General features: G+C 42.8%; 1 protein-coding gene across 1 annotated transcript in view; it reads right to left on the bottom strand.

The window, feature by feature from the left end:
* OSBPL10 (oxysterol binding protein like 10) overlaps positions 1-26835 on the bottom strand; it is a 231883-nt gene that overhangs the window by 113963 nt on the left and 91085 nt on the right. The window contains exon 4 of the mRNA XM_074195628.1: positions 11852-12043. Coding sequence (XP_074051729.1) covers positions 11852-12043 — 192 coding nt within the window. The remainder of the gene's footprint in view (positions 1-11851; positions 12044-26835) is intronic.

The raw sequence follows: 26835 nt of genomic DNA, 5'->3' as shown, positions 1-26835 counted from the left end.
ATTAGGCAGCTACTATGTGCCAGCATTCTGTTATTTGGGTTTAAACCCCAGCTCTGCCATTTACTTCTGGTGTGACTCCAGACCAGTTGCTTCACCCACCCCAAGTCTCAGTCTCCTGGTGACATTGGGAGATGGCCTTTGAGGTCCCTCCCACCTATAGGTCTAGGATCCTTAGGGTTCCATCACTTTCTTAAGTTCTCAAAATGCACTGCCCATCATAGCAGCCCCTCCCAGAACTGGTCCAACAGGAATCTCCTGTAAAGGATGGCCAGGAAGGATTTCAGGGGCAAGAAAGGAGCCTCAGAGGACACCCAGATCAATCTATATCTTCAAACCTCTACATGGAACCTTCTAAGAGTGGAAAGCAGTCAAATCCACCAGAAATCAACTCTCCTAGGTAGGAAATTTCTCCTAGCATCAATCTAAATTTGCTTCTTGGCCACTTCCACCTATACCTCCTAATTCTCCCCCCACCCCAGGATGAGGCAGAATAAAGCAAATTCCTCTTTTGAAAGGGTGGGAGGGAAGGAGAGAGGAAAAGAGGAAGGAAGAGAGAAAAAGAGAGAACAGATGACTTCCTGAAATAATGTGAGTATATTATAGGACAGAAAGGGTAGAGGGGAGCATCCTGGACTTTTAAGAAGCTGAGCTGTTCACCCACACATTCAGTCAGGTGAGGCCATCAGGAAGAGAACACAGATTATTTCCGACAATTTTGTACTAGTTTAATGAGCGTGTTACAGGCTGAAGGAATAGAGGGAACGATCTGGGACGAGCCTAGATCACCAAAAGACAGTGAGTAAAAACATCTGTAACCTATTCAGATTTTCTCAATTTTTTTTTAAAATGATAATATGTCTAACTGGAAACCAAGTGGGACACACATCAATGGGAGACATGGCTGCCAAAACTGTAGTATATGGATGTAAAGAAATCCTTATGTATCACAGAAAAGAATACAAATGAGGAACTCAGAGAAAACTGATTGTCTTGTTGGGACTGATGAAAAGAGAAATAAACAGAATCAAGAGAACCATTTATATGATGACCACAATTAATATAAATAACAATATTAAAGGGCAGCAGAGGACATAGGAGATCTGAATCAGAGGTCTTGGGTTCAAATACACCCTCAGATACTTAACCTAGGTGATTGAATAAGCTATTTTCTCGCTATATTTTCTCTATATATTTCTATCTCCTCATCTGTTTTATCTAGATCAGGTTTTCTTACCATGGGACCCAATGAGCCCAGGCATCCATCAACTTAGATGGGAAAAAATATTTGTTGTTGACCATCCTTCATTTGCAAACATTCTCAGACAGAGAAAAGAAGACAAAAAAGATAAACTCCTGGACAAATAAAGGCCTTTTCTGGTGCTATTTTTTAAAAGAGTTTTATTGATGTCTTCAAGATTTATGTCTTCATCACTTCCAGAAATACCATGTCAGACTATGAATTCGTGGTCCCCAAAGTCTCCTCTTCTCCACCAATGGACAAGGAAGGTCCATTTTCTCATTTTCTCTGGGGGGGACAAAATTAAACATTCAGCTTGATCCCCTTGTTCTTCTCACTGACATCTTCAGTCCTTCTTCCTTCCCTCACTTGAATATCACACCTCTTGTGTTTCTACTCATTACCTTTGTGATACATTCATATGCTGGAACCTCACAGCCCAAGCTACCAAAAGAATTCAAACATAGTCCTTCAAAACAGTTTGAAAAAGTCTCACCATCTCTTTCTGGAAAAAAAACAGATGAATATGAGTCAAAGAAAAATGTTGGGGGTCATGGGGTGGCTAGGTGGCGTAGTGGATAAAGCACCGGCCCTGGAGTCAGGAGTACCTGAGTTCAAATCTGGTCTCAAACACTTAATAATGACCTAGCTGTGTGGCCTTGGGCAAGTCACTTAACTCCATTTGCCTTGCAAAAAAAAAAACTTAAAAAAATGTTGGGGGTCATTAGAAACTAATTACCATCATCTTTTGAGAGAAGCAGAAACTGCCCATTTCTTCCCAGAAAGAGAGCTGAATTCCTTAGGCAGACAAAAGAATTTGGTCTGAAAAAAGTTTAAGGCTGTTCCTGTAGAATGGTCACTTCTGATGATACACTTGGGAGGAAAAAGGAAGCTGGGGTTTGGTCAGGAGAGTAAAGGAGCTGTTGCTTTATCTTAACTTCAAGAGATGAAAATGAACTGCATTTCCACATCTCACACTATGTGGCCTTCGGAGCCTCAGGCTACAGGATCCTTGGGTCTCAGTTGTCTGCACATTGTCCTCTGGGGTCCTTCAGATCTGAGTATTGTCTGATCAGAATGTACAGATCTCATCTACATACAGTGGCCTCCACTCATCAGACTGTACAGCTCTCATCTGTAGACAGTCATCCGCACATTGCCTCATCGGACCGTCCAGGTCTGTCTGTATAGTCATCTGCATGTTGTCTTATCAGCCCGCCCTGATCTTGCCTATATACTGTTGTCTGTGCAGTATCTCACTGGACTGTGAGCTCCCTAAGGAGCTTTCTTCTGGGCCCACAATGCCAGGCCCACATTGGCCCTCCCTGAACAAATTCATGATGCTTTGTACATACACGAATTGACTGATTGATCCCAAAAGGAATAGGTCCAGAGAGCTGAGACTGAAACACCATTCCCTCTTACAGTGATGGGGCTGACGCAGCTTCTGTCATCAGTCACAGTTGCTGATTTTGTTTAATTGTTTTTCTTTGCTGTAAGATAAGGTTCTGGGGAAATGGAGATGAGCAGACACTCACACCCATCAGGAAATTACTGTGGCGTAAAACAAAACAAAAGACATTAATAAACCTTCTTAAGAGATTAAAAATCTGAGGCAGGAGAAGACTGTGGAGAGCGGATAGGCTGGGAAAATGAGAGATGTATAGAGGGGAGCTGAGGGTCATAGAGATGGCCTGCAGCCAGGAGTTGAGCGGCCTGGGGTGGGGAGCTCCCAGAGGGGTTATGGGGAGGCCACACAGGGAATGTGTCTAAAGATTCTGAGATCTTATCAGGTTTCCACTTTACTTTTCCTGGATCCAACCCGTGTAAGCAGTTGCCTTAGTAACCAGATCTCCCAACCGAGGTAATGAAATTACTCTGCTCACTAAATAACAAGCATCTCCAAGAAACACAAAGCCAGCTCATTCCTTAAATGATAAAGGCAATAAAACAGACACTGGACAATGGGCAGAGGTCAATGGGGAACAGTCTCAAGGAAACCGGTCCACCAGAAGCAAAGCTTCTTCTAAGGAGAGACTAGAGAACAGTCTCCAAACAGACAGAGGCTAGGTTATAATTAGAGGCTGTACTGCATCTAGGGAATGCCCAAAGACCACGAGGCTGGCATTCACCACCCGCAAGCCCTCCCCACCACCAGTCCAACAGGGACCATATGATCACTTCAAGCTCATCCAACCAGCTGGCCCATAAATCGCCTGGAGCATCTCACAGAAGGTGATTACAAAGCGTGGCCGTAGTGATGGATGGCCTCACAGGGAGATAAATTCCCTTCTCCCCTCCGCTTCCACTCTCAGGAGGCGTGAGGGAGCTGCCCATCACAGTCCGACTTCATGGCTCTGCTAAAGTCTCCTCTAGGAGGGGCCAAAAGAACTTAAAGTGCTCACTCCACTGGGCCGAGGAGAAGCTTTACAAAGATAATGGTGAGAAAAGCTCTTTATTCCCCCCAAAACACAAGCCAATTTTGTTTCATTGGAGGAGTTTCCTCCTTTTATCAATCAATCCATGATCATTTATTAAGTGTGCTCGGCAACACACCACATACTAGGAATCTAATGACCCACAATGAAATAGCCCCGATGTTCACTAGCTTATGCTGCAGAGGGCAAGACAATGTGGAGGTGGGCAGCCAGGATAAAAAGGTGTGTTCCCCCAAATCAAAAGCCAATTCCCCTTCTTCAAGACTTGCATTAAGATTGGGTCCACAGGAAGGAGGGAGTTCAGAAATTATAGTGAAACAATATAACTAATAGGGAAATACATTAAACACAATTGTATTTGTAAAACATTCATCAGACGGTCACCATGGGGAGGGGGAGCAGGGAGGGAAGGGAAGATGGTAGAAAAATGTGGAAGTCATAAACTTGTAGATGGATGAATGTTGAAGACGACTTTTGCATGTAATTGAAAAAATAAAATAAAATTTAGGAAGAATTGTGAAATCAGGCAGAAATATCCCCATTTCACAGATGAGGGAACAGAGGGAGGACAGGTTAAATGTCTGAGACAGACTCAGGCCCACCCCTGTGCCATCTGTATGTCACAGTCCACTGATGTTCTCCCATGAGAATTCATCACCGTGTGTGTGTGTGTGTGTGTGTGTGTGTGTGTGTGTGTGTATACACATGTGACTGTTTTTGGAAGCCAATAGGGTCCCACTTCTCCAGAGTTCCTCGAGTTCTACAAGCCTAGAGAAGGTCACGCAGAATCTGAACCAGGATCTTCTATCCACAAATTGAGGGCTCATTCCTTGACCTTCTAACATCTTAAACTAAATGTCTTTAGAGTTCATTGAGTTCTCTTTTACCGGTGATGTGAAGGAAGGGCAAAGGAGGAAGAATAAGCTTGACTAAAGCCACCTTGCTGGTTAGTGCCGGAAAGGCCAGGGAACAATCTGGACACAGATAAAAACGGCTCATTTCCACTCGAAAACTCGAGGTCTCCTCTTCTCCAGTTCCATCCTCAAGACCCAGGGATGTCAGAGAAGCTTGGGAATCACATTCTGGGAAACCCCCCACCCCCACCCCACAACCTACCATGGTCAGACCCAGTCCATCTACCCAAACCTGGGCACGTCCAGGACCAGACTGGCCTCCACCTTTTGCAAAGCATCTTCTATACATTCCATCTAAGAAGAAATAAACTCTAAGAAGATTCAGGTAAGTGTGAGGGAGCACAGGATATGATGAAGGGTCTTTGGGGGAGAGTTAAGAAGAACGGTAGTTAGCCCGGGGCTAAAGAATGGACTCTGCCTGGGCAGATAATGAACACCTGAACAGATAAAACAGGACAGCGACCAGGTTTCTCCCTCTCATTAACAAGTCTGCAATTGGGATGAGGACTTCCTCTTGGTCATAAAGAAGGATTCCTGAACATAAAGCCTTTCAAATAGTCAAATAAATTGCTTTAAAAAAAAAAGAAAAGAAAACCCTGGTAGAAGCCACTTCTGCAGAGCTCTCTGAGACCAGAGACCCAACATCTATTTATCTCAGATGGCTTAATTGCTGAGGGGGGAGTCACCCAGGCTCTCCCACAGTGGTGTAATCCTTCACTTAAGTCTTCCACGATGTCCCATTAACCACTGGGGCTGCCAGTACTCGGAAGCATTGCTTGGCATCCATTACCTCCACAGACCCCAAACAGCTGGGGTTCCCTCCCAGGGCTGGGCCATAAAGGAATCTGTCACTAAGCACCCTTCTCCTAAAACCAAGGTGCTTAGGAAGTTAAATCCTGAACTCTCCTTGGATCTAGGACAGCACGTTTCTTTGAAATGGTCCACCATAAAAGACTACCTTCTGAGCATCCCCCCAGAAATAGTACACTGAGGCACAAGTTCAGTCCACCAAAGTGGCTGTACCTAAAACCTAAGATTGGACTACTCCCACCCTCTTTCTGGAAACAAAAGTATTTACCAGAAGAATGGGTTTCTTCCTCAATAATAATGCTGCTGTTTCCTCCCCCTCTTCTTCCTCTTCTTCCTCCCCCTCCTCCCTGCTATCTATGGATGTCATCAGAGTCCTCCATGTTTATGGTGGTCCTATACCATTTCCATCAATGCTTGGTCACAGAGAACACAAGGAACCTCCTGGGGCAGTACCAAAGAGGCAGACGGATGCTCAAGCTGAGTACAACTTCCCAGCCATTAGAGCTTAGAAGTCTCTAGAAGTGGGGTCCCTGTCAGTCCAAGGCCTCTAAACTGAAGCAAGTAGGGATGCCCTCTTCTCAGAGCCTTCACAGAGGGAATCTGAGAGGCAGGAGAGGCATCTGGTATTTTGTATCTTTATGACCTTGGACAAGTTGCTTCATCACCATGGTTCTCAGCTTCCTCATTTGTTAAATGATCTAGCTGGCTTCTGAAGTCCCTTCCAAAGCTGACATTTTAGGGACAACACTCAAGATCAAACATGACCTCTATATGATGTATGTTCAAATTATGTTAGTCATAGGCTATGACACATGATCCCATTTGGGGGTTTTCTTGGCCAAGATAAAGTAGTGGTTTGCCATTTTCTTCTCCAGCTCATTTTACAGATGAGGAAACTGAGGCCAACAGGATGAAATGACTTGCCAAGGGTCAGTCAACTGGTGAGCAGAATTGAATTCAGGTCTTCCTGTCCCCAGGCCCAGCACTCTATTCACTGTCACCTAGCTGCCCTTGCCCTTGCACAAGCACATTTAAAATACCAAAAGCCAACTAAGATGCCTGGCCTTCTATCACTCCCAAAGCACAGAACAAAGGCCTATTCAAAGTCCTGTTGAGGTCACCTCATAGAAACAGAGACCTTTCTGGTAGAAGAATTTATGACCATCCTCAATCTTAAACTGGAAGTGGTCACAAGGTCAAACCCCTCCTTTGACAGAGGTAGGTAGAAGCTAAGTGACTTGCCCAGGGTCACATAGCTAGTGTCTCAGGTTGGATCTGAAGTCACATGACCTGAATGAGTTTCTGAAGCCACATTAAACACAGAGAAAGCCCCCCCTACCCCGAATGCAAAAAAAAAAAAAAAAAGGACCCTGGATTTCAGAGGCTTACTCTGGTCCTCAAGCTGTCATTATTCACTCCCTTAACTAGCATGTTTGGATTTAAAGGGCGGGTTTGGGCTCTAGTCTTTCCAGATTGTTTTGTTGACTAATCCAAGAAAGTATACATGGTTTAATTTAATTGCCTCTTGCTGTGTCTACTAATTGAATAGCTCCTCATTTTAAAAGACGGCTGGACATTTAATAATGGAAAGCCTGCCAAGTCGACGTGTTACAAATACAATTAAAGCAAAGCAGGGCCAAGAAAACAACACAGACAATGACTACAACAATGGAAATGGAAAGAACAATAACCACAAAATAACTCAGAGGGATGAATGGATGCTCAGGTTTGGCCCAAAAGGAGAAGCACAAGAGGACCTCCTCTGCTGAAGAGAGGAGGTGGAGGAGGAGGGTACAGGGATATGAAACACGGCGCTTATTGAACTTTTTCAATGTATTGAGTAGTTTCGCTCATTTTTTTCTTCCTATTCTTTTAAAACAATTCTTTGCTATAAAGAATGGGTTTCTAGGATGGGGAAGACTTAGAAGACAGATTAGGGCCATCTAGGGGAGTAAAAACAAAAGACATCAATAGAAATCTGAAAAGGAGAGTGTAAATTGAATTCCTATAATTTGAATCCCATTTTTTCACTAATTTAGAGAATAATTTTGATGATACATTCAAAGGGCCACACAGCCACTGCTTGTTTCCCCATACAAATCGATATTCAGTGGATAAGCACCAGCCACAACGATCAATAACCTAAATAAATTCCGATTCTCATTTATCGAGGCTCATTGTTGTAATTAGCAGCTACCTTGGAGATTTTCACTCTGCCTTTTTCCCACTAATGAGAGGGGCACATCCACATAGGGAAAGCCTCAATGAAAATTTCCAAGGAAGACACTGAGATTCTTTTAGAATGAAAGCTCCCTGAGGGCAAAGACTTTCATTTCTGTCCATATCCCACCACAGCCTAGCACAGTGCTTCCATCTTATTAAATATCTCTTGCCAGATTAAGGTAGAGAGGTGGGCACCAGCAGGACAAAACTTGATCTAGGCTGTCAAGCTCTGTCCACCATTTCTACTTGACTTTGAATTTGTTATAAGGAAGGGTCCAATGATGGTGGTGGAAGCACCAAAGAGAGAGATAACTGTTGTAAAAAAAACTGTTTAAGAGAAAGGGATGAGGGAGATGGTTATAAAGGACTTTGAATAACAAACTGATCATTTTGTATTTGAGTCTAGAGGCAATAAGGAGACCCTGGAGTTAACTGAGTAGGGTGGGTGACATGGTCTGACCTGGGCTTTGGTGGCTAAATGGAGGATGGACTAGAGTGGGAAGAGTCATGGCAAGCAGACACTCCACCCACCAACACAGAGCCCCAATGCCAGCAGCTATTGCAACAGTCTAGGCATGATGTAATGAGGGTCTACACCAGGGTGGGCACCATCTCAGAGGAGAGAAGGGAGTATAGTCAGAGATGCTGCAGAATACAATAAGAGATGCTGCATAGGTGAGATTGATAGTCCTTGGAGGTGAGAGGTAGTGAAGAGTCAAGGATGATTCCTAGGTTGGGAGCCTGAGGGGCTGGGAGAAGGGTGGGAACCTCCACAATAAGAGGGAAAGTGAGGACTGAGAGAAAGATAATGAATTCTCAGATATATGGAGTTAAAGGTGTCTATGGAAAATCTACCATCCAATAAGCAGTTGGAGAAGCAAGACTGGAGGTCAAGAGAGAGGTTAGGGCTGGATAAATCATTCTTTGAATCCTCTGCAGAGATGATCAGTTGAATTCATAGGAGCTGATGAGTTCACCAAGCAAAATAATATGAAGAGAAGGAGCCTGATACCATCCTGGATTCATTTGATTGTTATCCAGAGCCAAGTTTTGTTTTGTCCTTTCCATTTATATTGTTGTCAGAAGTGCATATGCTGCTTTCCTAATTTAGATTACTTCATTCATCAGTACACATAAATCTTCCTTTGTTTATATTATTCATAATCATCTTTTTATAGAAATTATGAAGACAATGTCTCAACACTTTCAGAGCAACATTTAAATATAAGTATTTTGGAAAATGGAGACAACCTAGACTTCCAGCAATAGAAGTCAAACAAGTTGTGGTACATTAATGAAAGGAGTATATTGATACAATTAAGACTGAGGGCAAGATGAACACTTGTCTAAAATATTGAATGCTGAATATTTTGGGTACAGATTGGACTACATAAGGTGTTCTCAACCTGGAACATGAACTGCCTTTTTCATATTTTGATAATTGGGGTGGCAGCTAGGTGGCGCAGTGGAATCAGGAGGACCCAAGTTCAAATCCAGCCTCAGACACTTAATAATTACTTAATTGTGCATCCTTGGGCAAGTCATTTAACCCTATTGCCTTGCAAAAAAAAATGAATGTAGTGTTCCTATTTTGATAACTGGATTTCCATATAACTTAGATTCTATTTTATTCATTTTATTTTTTTGAGAAAAGGTTCAGGGGGCAGCTAGGTGGCATAGTGGATAAAGCACCGGCCCTGGAGTCAGGAGTACCTGGGTTCAAATCCGGTCTCAGACACTTAATAATTACCTAGCTGTGTGGCCTTGGGCAAGCCACTTAACCCTGTTTGCCTTGCAAAAACCTTAAAAAAAAAAAGGTTCAGAATTTCTATCAGGGTTCTGGGATTCTAAACCAGGTGAAGATGTCAAGCCCACAGAGAAATTGCTGAGGATCAGGAGCCAGAGCCTTTGCAAGGCCAGATGCAAAAGCCCAAAGAAAATCTGCCTTCCTTGCACTATGGAATCCTCCATAAAGGTTGACTGAATTGAATTACAGACATTATGCAAACCTTGCCAAACGCATGCAATTTTTTAAAATTCCATTTTGAAAGATGCTTTTTCACATGAGAGGCCCACCAAAGGAGCCAGGGGAGTCCTGCCTCCTGCAGAGAAAAGTTCAGAATCCAAATTACACCTGCTAGGAGGTATGTCTCCTAAGTGTTCTGATGCCCTGAGGCTCCAGAGAGAGGGCAACTTCACAAGGTTTGGTGCCTCCCCCAACTCAAAGCTTCCAGGCCTCTGGGCTTAAGCCTTTGAACTCCTGTTGAAAGGGACATCTCTCTGAGACAACAGCCACAGGGAAGGACCAGTTAGAGATACTGCAAACAGAAACGACATTAGCAACCCTCTAGTCCAGTCTATAGCAGACAAGAATCTCCACAAGAACATGCCCAATAAGTGGTCATCCAACCTCTGCCAGAATGCCTTCAGAGAAGGGGGACGCCTCTCCTTACTAGCCCACTGCACTGTTGGACAGTGGCAGAGGTGTTCCTGTCATCAAACCAAAATCTGCCTTTGTCATTTCCACTTGGGGGCTTTGGAATCTAAGAGAAAAAAAGACTTTCAAGCCAGCCAGGATGCCCCTCTGTTTATTCTTCCTTTTTTTTCATATCTCTCTTTGTACAGCACTATGTAAAAATATCACTTATAAAAATAAAAACATATTATTTGAAATAGTCATCTAAACACACCCTCTGTGGAAGGTCAACTTCTTAGAAGCTGTGTGCGTCCAGCCTGCAGCCCACCTGTGGCCCTCAAAGTCATTTGATTATTATACTCGATGGTGATGTAGGTAACCTTGCAGTCATAAATAAATATTAACTTCTACATGTGGTCTTGATGAGTTTTTATTAGGCGATGTGGCCCAGAAGAGCTCACAGGTTGGAAACCCAGGTAGGAAAGCTTTCATTTGGGGGTTCTCTGTGTCCTGAATGAAAGCATAATAAACACTTGGTGGATTGACTTGAAAACCCACTTAGAATCATGGTTTTGCCCACAGAGACTCATTTAAAAATTATAAAAAGCCTATAAAGAGCACTATAATATTTCCATTTTTCTAAGCTATATCATCAAAAAGAAAATAAGTATGACCATCTATTTAAAAGTGGAATAAAAGATAGAAAGCATATCCCCATGGGATAATGAGGAAAGAAGGATAGCCCTGGAAAACTGGGAGGCCACCACTTACTAAAACACTTCATGTTCCTGGGCATCAGTCTGCTCATCTGGAAAATGGGATAGTAATGCCTCTCTAGTTAACATGAGTGATTGAAGAAAACTGAATCAGGAAGCAATTATTAGGCACTTCATACATATATACATTGGGGAATATATGTGTGAAGTGCTGGGAACACACACACTGGGGAGAGGCAGAGAAAGAAAGCTGAGAACATTCACATCCCTTCTCTAAAAAGAAAACTCATTAGTTGATATTGAAAGAAATCTAATTGATATTATTAATATCAAATAATTTTAAGATTGACTTAAGATTCCTGTATTGCAACTTGCATTTTAGCTGGGCACCTACCCCACCCACCCACTCCTGATGCCTCCTCAGCTCTCCGATCACCACTAGGAGGGTTATACATGAAGGAGGGAGAAGAGACCGAGGAATAAGTCCTGATGCCTGAGACAAGTCCTCTCTGATTCTGAAATACAGAAATCAGAGCAAAATAAAGACTGTCCCACCAAGTCAAAAAAGGGGTTTTGGATGAGCTGCTATTTTTGCATGATCTGTTTTTCTCATCTTCCCCCTTTCCAGCCTCTGCTCTCCCATCGTGAGCTGAAGTCATTTCACTGATTGTCCTTCTAAGATCAAAACCTCAGAGGCCTCCAAACCCAACTTATCTATGCTCAACAAGGTGCCATCAAATCTGAAGAGGTACTTGAGATAACAACCACAGAAGGACAAGAATATATTCCAATCCCCCATTTTACAAAAGAAGAAACTGAGACCGGGGACAAAAAGATCCTCTTTTTTCTTCCCCTCCTCTTTTTACCATGTGACTCTGAAAGTAAAGGCAGATCACAAATCATTCACAAATGAAACAAGAAACAATTTTCAATATTAAAGATTTTTCGATTCTATGGGCCAAGATTTCTCTCCCTATATGACTGCTTGCCCCAGTCAGTCAACAGAAGAGAATCTCCCAGAAGCAGCCAGAGGCCGTTTCATTCTTCCAGGACCCATGAAGGGAGAGCCCAGACTTCAAAGCGAGTGCATGGCCTACCTCTCTGACATCATGGAGCTGGGCAGAAGATTGACTCCTTGATTTTCGGGCAGCAGCAGGTGACTTGTGGTGGGTGACGGTGACCACAGTAGAGGGTGCAGGGGTGAGATGTCTCTGGCTACTGGGGGATGATGAATTCGATGTTCCGTGGGGGAGCAAAGTTAGGCTTCGGCTGCGTGAACTCGAAGGGCTCTGGAATAAACAGAATAGAAATCTTTTCAGAGATCAGCACAAGAGGACAGGACTCAGCCGCCATGTATCTGGAGGGACTAGACGTGTTCTGGCTACTAGGTATGGTGGTACAAGCATATATGGGTGTATGAGTGAACTGGGCAAGAGGAAGGTCAAGGTGAGTGAATCAACCTATACATTAATAAACACCTAGGCAGTTAGATAGGACCATGGATTTTTAATCAGGAAGATCAGAGTCCAAATCTGCTTCAGATATCTCCTAACTGTGTGACTCTGGGCCAGTCACTTAACCCCTGTCTGTCTGAGTTCCCTAATCTAGAAAATAGGGATAAGACTCTACCTCCCAGGGAGTTTGTGAAAAACAAATGAGATAATATTTAAAGTTTTTTAGGAACCTGAAAGCATATAGAAATGCTAGTTATTTGAGGAGTATTTTTTAAGTATTTGCTGAGTAATTAACCCCTTTCAAGATAAATTGATCACTCCTAATCTCACCATCTTGTGCTAACTTAGGCCTTGGGTACCACCTCCCTCAACCTCTTCTCCTCTTGGGCTGTAGGGTGTAAAGGACTCCTCCCAAAGCCTTCCTTCAAAGAGCAGAAAGTGGATGTCTAGCTCAGTGACAGTCCATCTGCAGCTCAACCTGGTTTCAACTCCACAGACAGAAGTAACCCCAAGGCAGATATCCCCCCACTGTTATGCTCTCCCCATTTTTTTCCAAGTCTGTCTTCCCCAGTAAAGAAAGCTCCTTGAGGACTATCTTTCCCATTAAAAAGTCAGCTCCTAGGGACAGCCAGGTGGTGCAGTGGATAGAGTACCAGCCCTGGAGTCAGGAGGACCTGAATTCAAATTTGGCCTCAGACACAATAATTGCCTAGTTTTGTGACTATGGGCAAGTCACTTAACCACTTTGCCTTAAATATATATATTTTTTAAGATTTTTGCAAGGCTGTCTGATCTTGTTAGCTCTTAGACTTCTCTTCTCTTTAAGGATATGATTTCTCTCTCATCACACCCAATTTGGATCAAGGTACAACATGGAAACAAAGTAAAGACTAACAGAGTGCTTTCTGTGGGGGGGTGGGGAGAGGGAAGCAAGATTGGAGAAAAATTGTAAAACTCAAATAATATCTTTAATAAAAATAAATTTGAAATACAAAAAAAAAAAGATTTTTGCAAGGCAATGGGGTTAAGTGGCTTGCCCAAGGCCACACAGCTAGGTAATTATTAAGTGTCTGAGCCTGGATTTGAACTCAGATACTCCTGACTCCAAGGCCAGTGCTCTAGCCACTGCGCCACCTAGCCACCCCAATAAATTTTTAAAAATAAAAAAAAAAATAAGCTCCTTAAGGACAGAAAGCTGATTTTTTCCTATTTTTATCTCCATTGCAGGGCCCAATAAATGTTTACTGAAATTGAACTTTATTATCACACACTGACCTGCTGAAACTACAATGAAAAAAAGCAAAAACAGAACCAGCCCTCAAGAAGTAGACATGCTAAAGAGGACTGAAGTCATAAAAATATTGAAGACTACATATAGACTAAATGGAAGGTCACCCCAAGGATTCTCAGCTCCCTGAGACCAGATGGTCTGCTAAAATTCACATCAGTCCAATTCTGCAAACATTTGCTATTTCTAGTATTTAAGCTTCAAGGGTCATCATGTGGAAGTGGTGAGGGGAAGCAGCTTTCAGGTCCCCAAAAGGCTTTGAAAATTCATAGCTATCAGGGGGCAGCTAGGTGGCGTAGTGGATAGAGCACTGGCCTTGGAGTCAGGAGTACCTGGGTTCAAATCCAGTCTCAGACATTTAATAATTACCTAGCTGTGTGGCCTTGGGCAAGCCACTTAACCCCATTTGCCTTGCAAACACCTAAAAAATAAAAAAAATTAAAAAAAATTCATAGCTATCACAAGGAGAGGGCACTGAACTATGAATTCCAAATCTATGTCTCACCTCTGCCACTAAAATGTTGGGTAGCAGACTACCAGTTCCAAATAGCAGGAGACCTCAGTGGTCACCTGGAAATGGAGTGTTAGCCTATGCTTAAATACCTCCAATTATTTTTCCTAAGCCAGCTGTCTCCACATAATTTGTACAATTTTTATCATTAGGTAACAATGTGGGGTCAGGAAGAGCTGAGTTCAAATCTAGTCTCAGAGACTTGCTCATTATGTGACCTTGGGCAAGTCACTTCACCCTGTTTGCCTCCATCTGCAAAATGAGCTAGAAAGGGAAATGGCAAACCACTCCAATATCTCTGCCAAGAAAATCCCAAATAGGGTCACAAAGAGTCAGACACAACTGAAACTATTCAACAACAAAAAAGACTAAATAAACTGTTTTGTGGACTAAGGCAATTGAACAGAAGGAGCTGCTGGCAGATGCAGCCAAGGAAGAGTAGGGAAAGAAAAGAGCATTAATAAAATGTGATTACATAAACACATATACACCCAGAGGCTGCTGTGTCACTTCCATCTGATATTCCTTGGGAAAACTACTTAATCTCCCAGTTAGGTGGTTCAGCAGTTAGGGCACCAGACCAAGATGGGAAGACCAAGTTCAGATCCAGCTTTCAACATTTGTCCTAGGCAAGTCATTTAATTGCTGTCTGCCTCGGTTTCCTCATCTATAAAAAGGGGGTAAAATCAACTCTCTCAGGAGCTGATGGTTCTAAAATGATCTTGTAGCATTCCCCAAGGAATGTGAAGATCTTGGATTTATCAGCATGAAAATGCATTCGTTCCAAGAGTTGCTCATCTCCCAGAAACCTTTCTGCCTCCACTCTGCTGCTAGCAACCTGCCACAAACTATTGAAAACATCCCCACCAACTTACATACTACATTGCCTCTAATGAAATGTAAGCACTTTGAGGGCAGGAACTGTCTCTGTCTCCATAGCATGTTGCTGTTGTGTTCTCCATCAAGAGTGTTGGATGGGATTCAGGTCCAAACAACAGGCCCTACCATCATCCATATAGGAACATAAAGTTAAAAAAAAATTCACTCAAAATGTATTTAGTTGTGCAGCTAGGTGGCACAGTGGATAGAGCACCAGCCCTGGAGTCAAGAGGACCTGAGTTCAAATCCGGCCTCAGACACTTAATAATTACCTAGCTATGTGGCCTTGGGCAAGCCACTTAACCCCACTGCCTTGCAAAATCCTTAAAAAAAATGTATTTAGTTAAAAACTTCCATTAATGCCATAAATAAGTTTATGGTGCTCCAGGTACCATGTTGGGTTCTGAAGATATGAGGAACAGCAAACACAGGCCCTACCTACCCTTAAAGGGGTCATAGACTAATGGAGGTGATGATATGTCAATCACTAGTCTACAAGCAGACAGAACAAATGAGAGAGATCTTCATCTGGGAATCATCAGTCAACCAAAACTGGGGAAAGAAAGTCATCCATGGGCAAGGAGAGGCCGTGACTCCCTACATGCTCACAGGATGCTCTGCAAGAACTAAATCCAAAATGCAGGGCTTCAGCATCACTGGTTAAATCCAAGACAGACAAAAGGCCAACCTCCAGGACCCAGAATGGAATCACCACTGGCTGCTACCTCAGATATTAGAAGGAAGATAGCAGTTGGCTCAAAGGAAGCTGCTTAAATTCACACACACGTGGTTAATACCACAAAGAAGCAATCACAGAATGAGAAACCCAAGGCAAACTCAGCACCCATCTCTACCATGGCGATCACCAGATGTGAGCAAATGCCAAGTCCAGAAAAAGGCAGATGCTGCTAAAACTCCCACTAAAGAGCAACACAAACCTTTTCTCTTTACACTACCTAGACTTTGTTTGAAAATCTAGTTTAACTTTTTTCTTTCATTTTATTTTTCTTGAAATTTCTCTATCTTTGTGGAAGGAGATTTTGTTTACTTGTGCAATAAGACTGCTGTATGAATGTGAAAAAATAAATTAAAAACAGTAAATATCAGGGAAAAAAATCTAGTTCACTAATCAAAAGGAAGACCCACAGTCAGGTGATACAATGGTCAGGTCCAGCCAGCAAGATTCATCTTTCTGGGGTGGCTAGGTAACGCAGTGGATAAAGCACCGGCCCTGGAGTCAGGAGTACCTGAGTTCAAATTTGACCTCAAACAATAATTACCTAGCTGTGTGGCCTTGGGCAAGCCACTTAACCCCATTTGCCTTGCAAAAACCTAAAAAAAAAAAACAACACAAAAAAACAAAAGATTCATCTTCCTGAGCTCAAACCCAACCTCAAACTTCTCATTTCCAGGTGACTGCAAGATACCAGAATCCCAAAAACAAAATGTGCTTTGGTGTCTTTTAACTTCAGCAACTGGCTCTCCTAGACAAGAAAAATAATGATGGGGAAAGTAGCAATTCAAGAGAGAAGAGGGGTCAAAGGTTGGAGACACCAAGCTGTGCATCTTCATATTTTAATTATAAACAGATCTGCTTTACAGAAAATCTCACCACAAGTCTCCTAAAATATTGAGCTCTGCTCATGCATATTAAATGAGACACTGTTTGGGCAAACAGGTTTGTAGGAGCATATACCAGTTGTGGTGAGGAAATGCATTAGATTCTATAAGCTACAAACAAAAATAATGATAAAAAATGAGGAAGAGGATGGCACACATTTACAGAGCATTTACGGTCTTCAAAGTGATTCAATCAGTCTTCTGAAATAAAATATCAAGGTAAAAATTGAGTGGATCACTTACTGACTGGTCCCATTAACAAGAACATGAGAAATATTCCTTGACATTTGGAAGGATGGAAGGGAGAAGATTACTTCAAAGAACGACTCAGTGCAAGGAGAATCCTACCCCTTTAACCTGGAGTTCCCACCACCAGACACATGTCCCAGAAAGTCAAAAGTAGAAAGACCCCCCCACACATACACACACCTCTACCCAGAATTTCATAGTAGTGGTGGTGAAAAATTGCAAATAAAATGTGTAACCATAGTAAACACAAATAGAAGGAAAGACAGTCCATACCCTCAGGGAGCTCCCATTCTGATGGAAGGTGGGGGGAGATGAGTTTGGTGAACAGAGGGATCCAAAATGGAAGACAGAAGGCCTTAGTGCAGTTTGGAGGGGAATGGAGACATGGATGGTCATTCTAGGAGGAGCCGTACAATCAAGGGAGAGGTTAAAGGGATGAGGAGAGGTCCAATAGGTAGAATCCATGATCAGAGTGAGGTAGAAATCTGGAGTACAGTTGGGAGATGAAGAGATGAAAAAACAGGATAAAACAGAATGAAGAATGAGTTTATTCTGTAGAAAAGGACAAATGAGAGGCCTTTGGAGAAGCAAGGGAAAAGTCAGCTTGGAATCAACTGATAAAAGCCCAATCAGAAGAACACAAATAATGACTTCATGCATTGCAGAAGAAAAGTTAATTTTGATGCTAGTGGAGAGATGAAGAAATAGACCTCCCTCCTTCCCGAAGAGTGCCAGGGGGCTGCTAGTGACACATACCACACACTGTCACAGCATCACAGTGCATCAACTGGTTTTACTCTTTTATTGGGTTACAAAGGATAGATGGATGGATGGATGGATGGATGGATGGATGGATGGATGGATGGATGGATGGATGGATGAATGAATGGACAGATGATCCATAAATTTGACTACAATGTAAAAACAAAAGGCACTAATGTATTTAATAAATAATTGTTGATATTTAACTTCTATGAATGTGACTTCTTTCACTCTCAAAAAGGCTTCTGGGGAACTGAATGATGGAGATTTCCATTTCTAAAACTTAGCAAAAGGAGTATAAATTAGAACTGAAATGACATCAAATTTGATAATATTTTTGCTCTATCTTCTTGAAGCCTCCCAAGAAATGGCTTTAATGACACACTCCAAAAGCGACAGTCAAGAGGAGTCAAGTTGTATGGTTCGCTTGGTTTTTGAAACCCACCCATCCAGGACAGCATCCTCATTCCCTGCTCGTTGTCTGATCTCCAAAAAGAGCAATATGCTATTTCTCAATGTGTGGACACTATAACTCCAAACTGTCCAGGAGGAGGACATTACACTGAAAGTCAGGACTGTAGAGGTCATTTCATCTAACCCTCTTATCTCACTGCTAGGGAAACTGCTTCAGAGTTAGAAAACGACTTGGCCCATGATGCTGTAGGAAGCAAGTAGCAGAGCCATGAACCAAAGTGCCAGACCCAGCCTTCTTCCCTCTATATCATAAGGAGACTGTTTTTTTTATACAGAATGCTGGGACATCCAGGCTTAGATTGGAAAGACAGATACCTGGGTTCAAATCCCACCTCTACCCTATGTGACTTGTGGCAGGTCTGAGAACACCCCTCAGGTCAGACTGAGGATTTTCAACAAAGCACCCCAGAATCAGCATTCATGCCACGGGACTATAATTCAGGATTCATTTCACTCTAAAATAATATCACAAAAATCCAGAAGAGTGAAAGATTCTCAGATTTAAAAAAAAAACCCTTTATAAATAAAACATTTGGCACTTTAATCACTTATGTGTTACAGTTTATTAGTACTTAATGTTTCAACTAAAATGGGTCATTCTTGGACAAATGTACTAGGTGATTCTCTAGGTACAATACCAAGAATCGATCTTTCTTGACCCTCAGATCTTTGTCCGCAATTACCTTAGCATCTCATCTCATAGCAAAAATCAAGACGAAAATAGGACTAAAATAAACCCAAAAAAGTAACAAAAACAAAACTGGACCTCTTTCCAAGTTCACCTATTATTAAACATCTCCAGAATTATAAGTAAATATTTAAATGTTGAATGTTTTATTTATGTAATTATGTATACACATATATATGATGTTTATATTATTTCCTTCACATCCCTTTTTATTTTATTCTATGCATTTTAAAATATTATTCTAAGAATAGATATCACCAGACTGGCAAGGAGGTCCATGACATAAAAAAGTTAACAATTTCTGATTTCTTTTTTTCTTTATGCTTTAAAAATCATTTTATTTAATTATTTTCTAATTCCAGTTTCTAATATTTTCTAATTCTAATTTAAATTTTGAGTTCCAAATTCTCTCCTTTCCACTCCTCTCTCCCCTTAAGAAGGCAAGCTATTTGGCATTGATTCTGCATACAAAGTCATGCAAAACATATTTCCCTATGCGCCATACTGCAAAAGAAAACACAAACAAAATAACATAAAAATGGATTAAAAATAGTGTATATCTCAAGGTACATTCAGAGTTCATCAGAAGAACCCCTGACAGTCATCTTTTTAACTTATCCCTTGCCCCAAAGCTTCACCTCAAGTTGCCTTCCAATTTAAAAAAGAAAAAGAAATGGGGTGATTATCTAAATTAGAGTTTCTGGGCTAGCAATCTGAGCAACACAGGGACCCCACTTATGAGCTTCTGAAAACACTGATGGCTGATTACCCAAGTATAAAAAAAATGGCCATGAAAGATTTTATTTTGTTTTCTTCAATTATATTTTCTGAATATGAACGGACCAATTAAAGATGAAAAACTCAAAGGGATAAGACCCCCAGTGTTTCAAGGTCACCAATTTCCCATGTACCTATATGAAAACTCAATGAGATGAGACCTGGACTACTCTGTCCACCAGCTTCCATCATACCTGGGTTGTTTTTCCAGGGCACTCACTCTCAGCTACTTTTTGGACAAAATCTAATCTTTTGAAACCCTTCTTCTATGTCACCAAGTAATTTTTTTTTTAATATTCACTAATGTTTTCTTTACAAGTTATTTCTTCATAACATCCCCGCTACCACCAAACTCCCTATGAAAATAAGAAAAGCATTAAAGCAAAACCAACAGAAACCACACCCAATGAGTATATGTATGCCACATTCCATGTCCATGGTCCCTCTACTTCTCTATTGAAAGGAGGAAGATGTGATTCATCATTAGTCCTCCAGCAATCCTCGGCAGGTTTGCAAACAGAGTCAACTCAATGACTAGGGTATTTATTTAATCCTGACTGTGATCTACGTCACTGAATTAAGCTCTAAATATAAAATGATCAAGAACATAACAGTCCCTGGGGCCCCAGGGAGAACATCAAGAGACCCAAAGAGGGATGAATCCTAAAATAAAAGAGAAGGGGAGAGGTGGCCCCAATGTTCTTGGAGGGTGTCCATTTATTCCAGGGAAGATTAAAATCAATTGGGAAAGAGGTGGAATGGTGAGGTGACTCAAGTCAAGAAGCACTGAAGAAGTCCACACTATGGGCTGCAAAAAAAAGGGAGAAAGGGGACCCTGTATTGTTCTGCTTACTAGCCCCCCAAAAGGGAAGAAGGTAGAGAGCAGTATGGTGGTTTCTTTAAAACATATAGGTTATTTTTAAAGTGTTTTTTATATGTATTGAATGTGCTTCTCTGGAGTCTAATTGTGGTGTAGAGGGGCCCCTAAGGTCCTGAAGGCTGGGCTCACAAAGCAGAAGGTCCAATGGGTCATCCCTCCCACAAGCTGGAGAGACACAATGGCCTAGCCAGGGAGAGATAGAGTGGCCATCTCTCTTCCGAGGGATGGATTTAAGGAGAGAATGATTCAGTTCTTTTAGGGTTAGGAAGGGTTGGATGCATGCACACACGCACACCTTATCAATAAAAGTGTGGCTCACTTAAGTGAATAAACTCTAAATGACTGCAGATAACAGGACACAGCCCAGAGCGCCTCTGCCAAGGGAGCCCCCAGCGCTCTCAGATTCCAGGCTTTTAGCACGTTTTCTCAATTCTTCTCTCCTAATGGACTAACAAGTTCCTCAAGGGCAGAGACAACATCTTGCTTGTCTATTTTTCCTCCCAAGAACCTGGGAGACAATAAGGTTCCAAAAAACAAACCAAGTCAAAATACCCCATCATCAGGTATGTAAAACTGGCTGTTCTATACCTAATATGTGACAGGAAAGTAGCGGGGGGGGGGGGGGGGGGGGGGGGGGGAGGAAGTTAGGCCTTACTTAGGCAACTGGGAGAGCCTCAGACACTTACGGCTGTGTGACCTTGGGTAAGTCACTCAATCTCAGAAGTTTCCTCATCTATGAAAAGAGGAGGTTGCATTATTCATGGCCTTCTGACACCCCTTCCAGCCCTCCATTCGCTGTGCTCTCAGATATATCTGCCACTCCTCAGCCACGCTGGTGATGAGTCTCTCTAAGTCTGTGGATAGCTGACACCCTTGGAGGACCTATCCAGGCTTACAGTCTATACCTAGAAGCCACTCCCAGAAATTTCACCACACAAGGAAGACTCATCCTAAGGGTCTCTATAAGGCAATCTTCACAGGCCTGATCATCCTTAGGTGATTTCTTTTAGATTTTAATTCATTTTTTCCCCCAGTTAACAAATCTATTTTCTCTCCTTTCTACCTTCCTCCATCCACTGGGGGAAAAAATATTCTGCAGTCATGTCAAAAAACTTTTATCTCCTTGTGCAGCCAGACTCCGGGGGCTTTTCAAGGTGAAATTCTGTTTCTGCCACCCAGGAGACAGTCATTTCTGGTGGGATTTCTTCTCCAGTCACTTCCCCTCTCCCTTGCAGACAAGGATCAACTCAGATGATCTTCATCAGAAACACAGGCAAGAAAATAACCAGTTTGGCCAGGGTAATTCTGCTGTCATTCAAACCCCAGGAGTATTAAAGTCAACTGCAGCATAAACATTTCCTGTTTTACAGAAAAAAAATGTTTGTGCCTCACTCCTGAGAGAAATTGGCCACAGGGTGAAAGCCTCATATAATGACCAGCAGTCAATGAGATGTGAGGATGGTGGACAGTCCATCTGACCTCCCCATGCCCTTGGCCACAGGTTTCCAGGCTTTGGGGGAAGGGGCCTTTTGTCAGTTGGGGGGCAAGACAGAAGCATCAGATTGGGATTTGTGAAACAAATCCAGGGAAGATCCCCCTGAGCCTTGCAGAGATGATGGTGGTCAGAAAGAGGTGGAGGTTTGCAAGTGGTCGTGTAGAGGAGCGGCTGGTCCAGAGAGAGGGAGGCCTCAATGGCACGGCCCTTATGCCAACAAGCACCTTGAGGAGTTGTTGAAAGGCTAGCCAAGTCAATGTTTGGCTTTGCCAGTTTTATTTCTCAAATGGGAAAAGGGGACAGGGTATAGTTTGGGGGTCTCAACAGCCCCCTGAGAAAAGCCCCAGCTGGCCAGGTAAAAGAGCTTTGCCTCCAGCCGTCAGTATGGGACCCTGGAGCCCTTGGCCTCCCTACTCACCTCCACTTCCAAGAAGTTCACCCTCTTCAAAGCTGACCTGAAGCACCAGCTGCTCCAGGAGGCCTTCTCTGACCCCCCACTCACTCTCGCTGCCTCCTTATTTTTACCGTGCATCTATCTGGTATCAACATGTGAAATTTACTCTTTTTTGCCAGAGAATGTTCACAGTTTCTGAGGACAGAGCGACTCATCAAGAAGCATCAGCACAAATTACCCCCCATCCTAGGCTGACAATGTCGTCCTTCCTTCCCTGGGCCTTTAATCTTATGTTTCCTTTAGCGTTCACCTCAAACACCAAACTCTAAGGCAATCAGGTGGCACAGTGGGCAAGGCCGGAGTCAGGAAGACCCAAGTTCCAATTCAGCTTCAATCACTGACCTGGTGAGTGTGGGCAAGTCACTTAACTTGACTTTGTCCTCTCTAACATGAAGAGAATAACTGTCCCTCTCTCGGTTGTTGTGAGGATCAAATGAGATGTATACAAAACACTTCTGCAAGTTTTAAATCACTAAATAAAGGCTAGCTATCTATCTATCATTATTATTCTACATGAGGCCTTTCCAGATCCCGTTGCCAGATCCTCCTCCTCCCACCCAAAGAGGAATGACCCTGTATTTATTCTGTATATTCTCACTTCTGCCAGGGGCAACACCTTTGTAACCTTAACATCCAGTAGGATGCCTTAGCCAGAGGCTGGTATACAGTAGGCACTTAATCAATGCTTATTGCTTGATTGGCTGGTGACTAACAGGTCACAGTCCACCGACTGAATGAAAGCACAGGTAGAAAGGGGGAAGTCCCAATCCCAAGACTGCATCTTCTTTTCTCATAAACAAAATTTTCAAATGAGGCACTTCCCAGTTTCCTTTGCTCCTGACAAATGCTGGGAAGAATGGCCACAAAGGAAGCTCCCATTTGAGGCCATTGCCTACAGAGAGGGCAGCAGGTAGGCCTGGTTGTAGAAACAGGTGGGCCTACAGAGAGCCGGAGAATTGACCAGTGCGGGCTACAGCACAGACAAAGGGAGCACACGGTGTGTCCTACAGATCCCACTTACAACAATGAGGACAAATATGGTAGTCCTCGGCCTGAGGGCTGAGATTATTTTTTTTAATATTTTAATAATTATGTCTCAATGTAACAGTTTTCCTTTGTAATCCTAGGTATTCTATTGGACTCATTTAAAAATATGGCTCTAAGAAGAGGGTCCCATAGACCTCCCCAGAGGCCAACCCTTTCCTTTTGCCGATGAGGACATAAGGGTTCCACCTGGAGTCACAAAGTCAATCAAAAAAAGAAGCAAGGCTAAGAAGAAAATTCTCACGTCCGGGTCCCTTCCCACTCTGGTAGGCCAAGTTGACTTGGATCTACAGAAAAATCAAAGTAAGACTGTGTGAGTAAAAACCTAGCTACAATGCAAAGATGCTCATGGAAGCAGATGCTGCCTTCCCCATGAAAATGCTCCTCAGGGGCCCAGATCACCCTGTCACCCTGGGCAGGTTACATTACAATTTTGGGTGGTGCTTCAAAGAAGCCCCTTGGTCTGTGATTGGTGTCAGCAGTGTAAGCTAGCAGATGGTGAAGTGCTGGGGGTCCTAAGCAAACTCTTTATACTTCAATCCCCCAATCCCCCCACCCAGCAACTCCAAAGGATGCTCAGCTACCGAGCTGAGAGGGGGAGATCTGCATTGGTGAAGGGAGTTCCTCACTGGGATCTCCCTACAACAAGGTGAAAGTACAAATGTTTCTTTCCCTACTTTATCCAAGAGGAAACACGGGGGTAGCTAGGGAAGCCTTCGGGAGTCCATGATGGTCATGGACCAGAAAAGGGAATGAGATATATTTGGCTCAGTCTCAGGGCAGAACTAGGAGCAACAGATGAGAGAGAAGACAATTTAGGTTTGATATTGGGAAAAACTTCCCTTTTCTGAAAGGTCAAAGGTTCCTACCTCCCTGAAAGTGGTCAAACTGAAAGGACCAAATATTGGGCATTTTGTAAAGGGGCTTCATGAAAAGGTATGGCCCCATTAGGGAGTGCCATAAATCCCACCACAGACACTTACCAGCTGTGTGACCCTGGGCAAGTAAGTCACTTAACCTTGTTTGCCTCAGATTCCTTATCTGTAAAAACGAGCTAGAGAAGGAAATGACAAACCACTCCAGCATCTTTGCCAAGAAAACTGCTAACAGGGTCAACTGAACAATAATCAGGTATAGGTAGGCACAGCTATCTTGCAATTTGAAGACTTGGTGACTGAGTCTGTGACTTTTTTTTTTTGAACCAGTGAAGAAACTCCCTCTTCCAATATAGATTTCCCCTTACTCTGCAACTTCTAGCTTCAGAGAACCATCTAGAGAACTGAGCAGTAAAGGTCCATGTTGGGGTAAGGATAAAGGAATTTGAACCAGGGCTTCCTAATGCCAAAGATACTGGTTTTCTCCCCTCTGTGCCAAGTTGTCTCCTGATGTGGTGATTACATTGGTAAAACAAAAGGCTGGCTTTCAGATCCGGGAATCTGAGATCAAATGTGATGCCCTATGAGAGAAGAGGCATCCATGACATCACCATCATGGCATCCTCCTGGAATGGATACCACTATCATCATCAGCTACAATAAGTGGCATCATTTACATACCACCCCAAGGTTTATAGAATGCATTAAAATAGCCTCTCACTTAATACTCACAATAGACTGAAGAGGTAAGTGCCATTATTATTCCCCCATTTTATGGACAAGAAAAATGAGACCAAGAGAGAGACCAGGCTGGATTTGAACTCAGGTCCTCCTGACTCCAGGGTCAGTGCCTCTATCCACTGCACCACCTAGCTGCTCCCTGAAATGATTTGAATTAAATCCTCCCTGAGTTCAAATCTAACCTCAGACCCTTAATAATTACCTGTGTGACCTTGGGCAGGTCACTTAACCCCATTGCCTTGCAAAGAGCAAAAAAAAAAAGTTAAGTCCTAAAAAGATTTCACAATTGGCTCAACTTTGTAGGATCACAGAGGGTCCCTCAACCTTCTCTCAGGATCAGAGACCCATATTCTTTTTTTTTTTAAGTTTTTGCAAGGCATTGGGGTTAATAACACCACATAGGTTAACTCACAACTACTTTCCAACCACAAAATCAGAGTTCTCCAACAGTCTGAATTGATATTCCTAGAGCCTGGGTGGTGGAATTCAAACACTACACACGCTGACCACAACCATCAGGAAAAAAAAAGAAACAAGGAAGGAAATTGTATTGGAGTGGACAGAGTCTCCATCAGTCACAGAATATACATCGGTAACACTTGTCCCATTGGTGCACATTTGGACACACTCTGAAATGATGGCCATTACAACCTTTCCTCTGACCCGGGAATGTGATTCTCATTCACATTCCCCCAAAAGATGGCCAGAGAGGAGGGGACCCTCCAAAAGTGTCCATCATTTCGAGGCATCTTCACAAGGGGGCCCCTCCAGCCTGTTGGGGTCTTTTCTCATGATCTCACCAGAACACCGGCGGAGTCCTCAGGCTGCCCACTTGCTATCCTCATGCACCCTCACAATCAACATGGACTCGGTTATCTTTCAATCATCCGTTTCCTTGATCTCTCAACATCTGCCAACCCTGCTCTTCCCCACTGAGTATCACAGGCCTGTTCACACCCAGTACTTGTGTCTCCCCAACAGCCTCTGTTTCACCATCATTTTCAGACCTTCGGAGACTACTATGTGAGGGTCTTCATGACCCTGTGGGTGTTGGTGTTAGCAACAAGGACGTCTGTCCTGGAGGAAGGCTGGGGCTGCTCACAGAGCTCCTGAAGCCAGTCAGTCTACTCTACTCTGATTAATTCTTGGTCAAACTCACAGGCCAGTGGCACTGCCCACTCCAGATAGGCACATTCACTGATGAATAAGCACCTATGGATGGGTTATATCTCATTGGTAGGGAAATTTGAAAATGGTCTTCTGTCCTCTATCACATCAAATGCTTTATTATATCCGAAATGCATTAAGCACAATGGGATACAACATTTATAAAAACCCTTTCTCTTTCAGTCAGTTGGGTAAGAGTAAAGACATCGCCTACTATGGAAAATCACCAGTGAAAGCCTTCTTGTTCCCTACCAATAAAGGATACCAGTGATGTGCAAATAAGAGATTTTTCATAAAAATTTTGTTAAAAAAAAAAAAGATGTAGGTATAGGTCAGTATTAACTAGGGCTCTCGCTATTGTCCTTTATGGGCACTAATAAGATCTAAAAAAATTTTTCCAAGCCTCAGTGTCTTCTGCTCCTTATGAACTGATCCTTCTACACCCTTTTGGCTGGCTGATCCCCCAGCAGGAATCTCCTCTCTGTACCATTGGTTGACTCTCATAGCTTTTCCCATCTTGGTTCTATTAAGAGCCATTTCTACTTTTTGCTGGAAAAACATTTTTTTAAAAAAAATTACTGGGGATGGGGGAGAACCCAACTATTGCCAGTGGTCAAGTGAAAAACTGATCCTTGCTCTTGTGGCCAAATCCGAAGGTCTCTCAGCTACCATTTGCTTGAGCTTCAATGGGGTATGTTCTACAATTCTATGGTTCGGAACAAT

This window comes from Macrotis lagotis, chromosome 7 (assembly GCF_037893015.1).
Source record: "Macrotis lagotis isolate mMagLag1 chromosome 7, bilby.v1.9.chrom.fasta, whole genome shotgun sequence".
Taxonomy (NCBI): Eukaryota; Metazoa; Chordata; class Mammalia; order Peramelemorphia; family Peramelidae; genus Macrotis; species Macrotis lagotis.
Note: the sequence above shows the minus strand (reverse complement) of the source record. Positions and strands in the feature narration are given on the sequence as shown.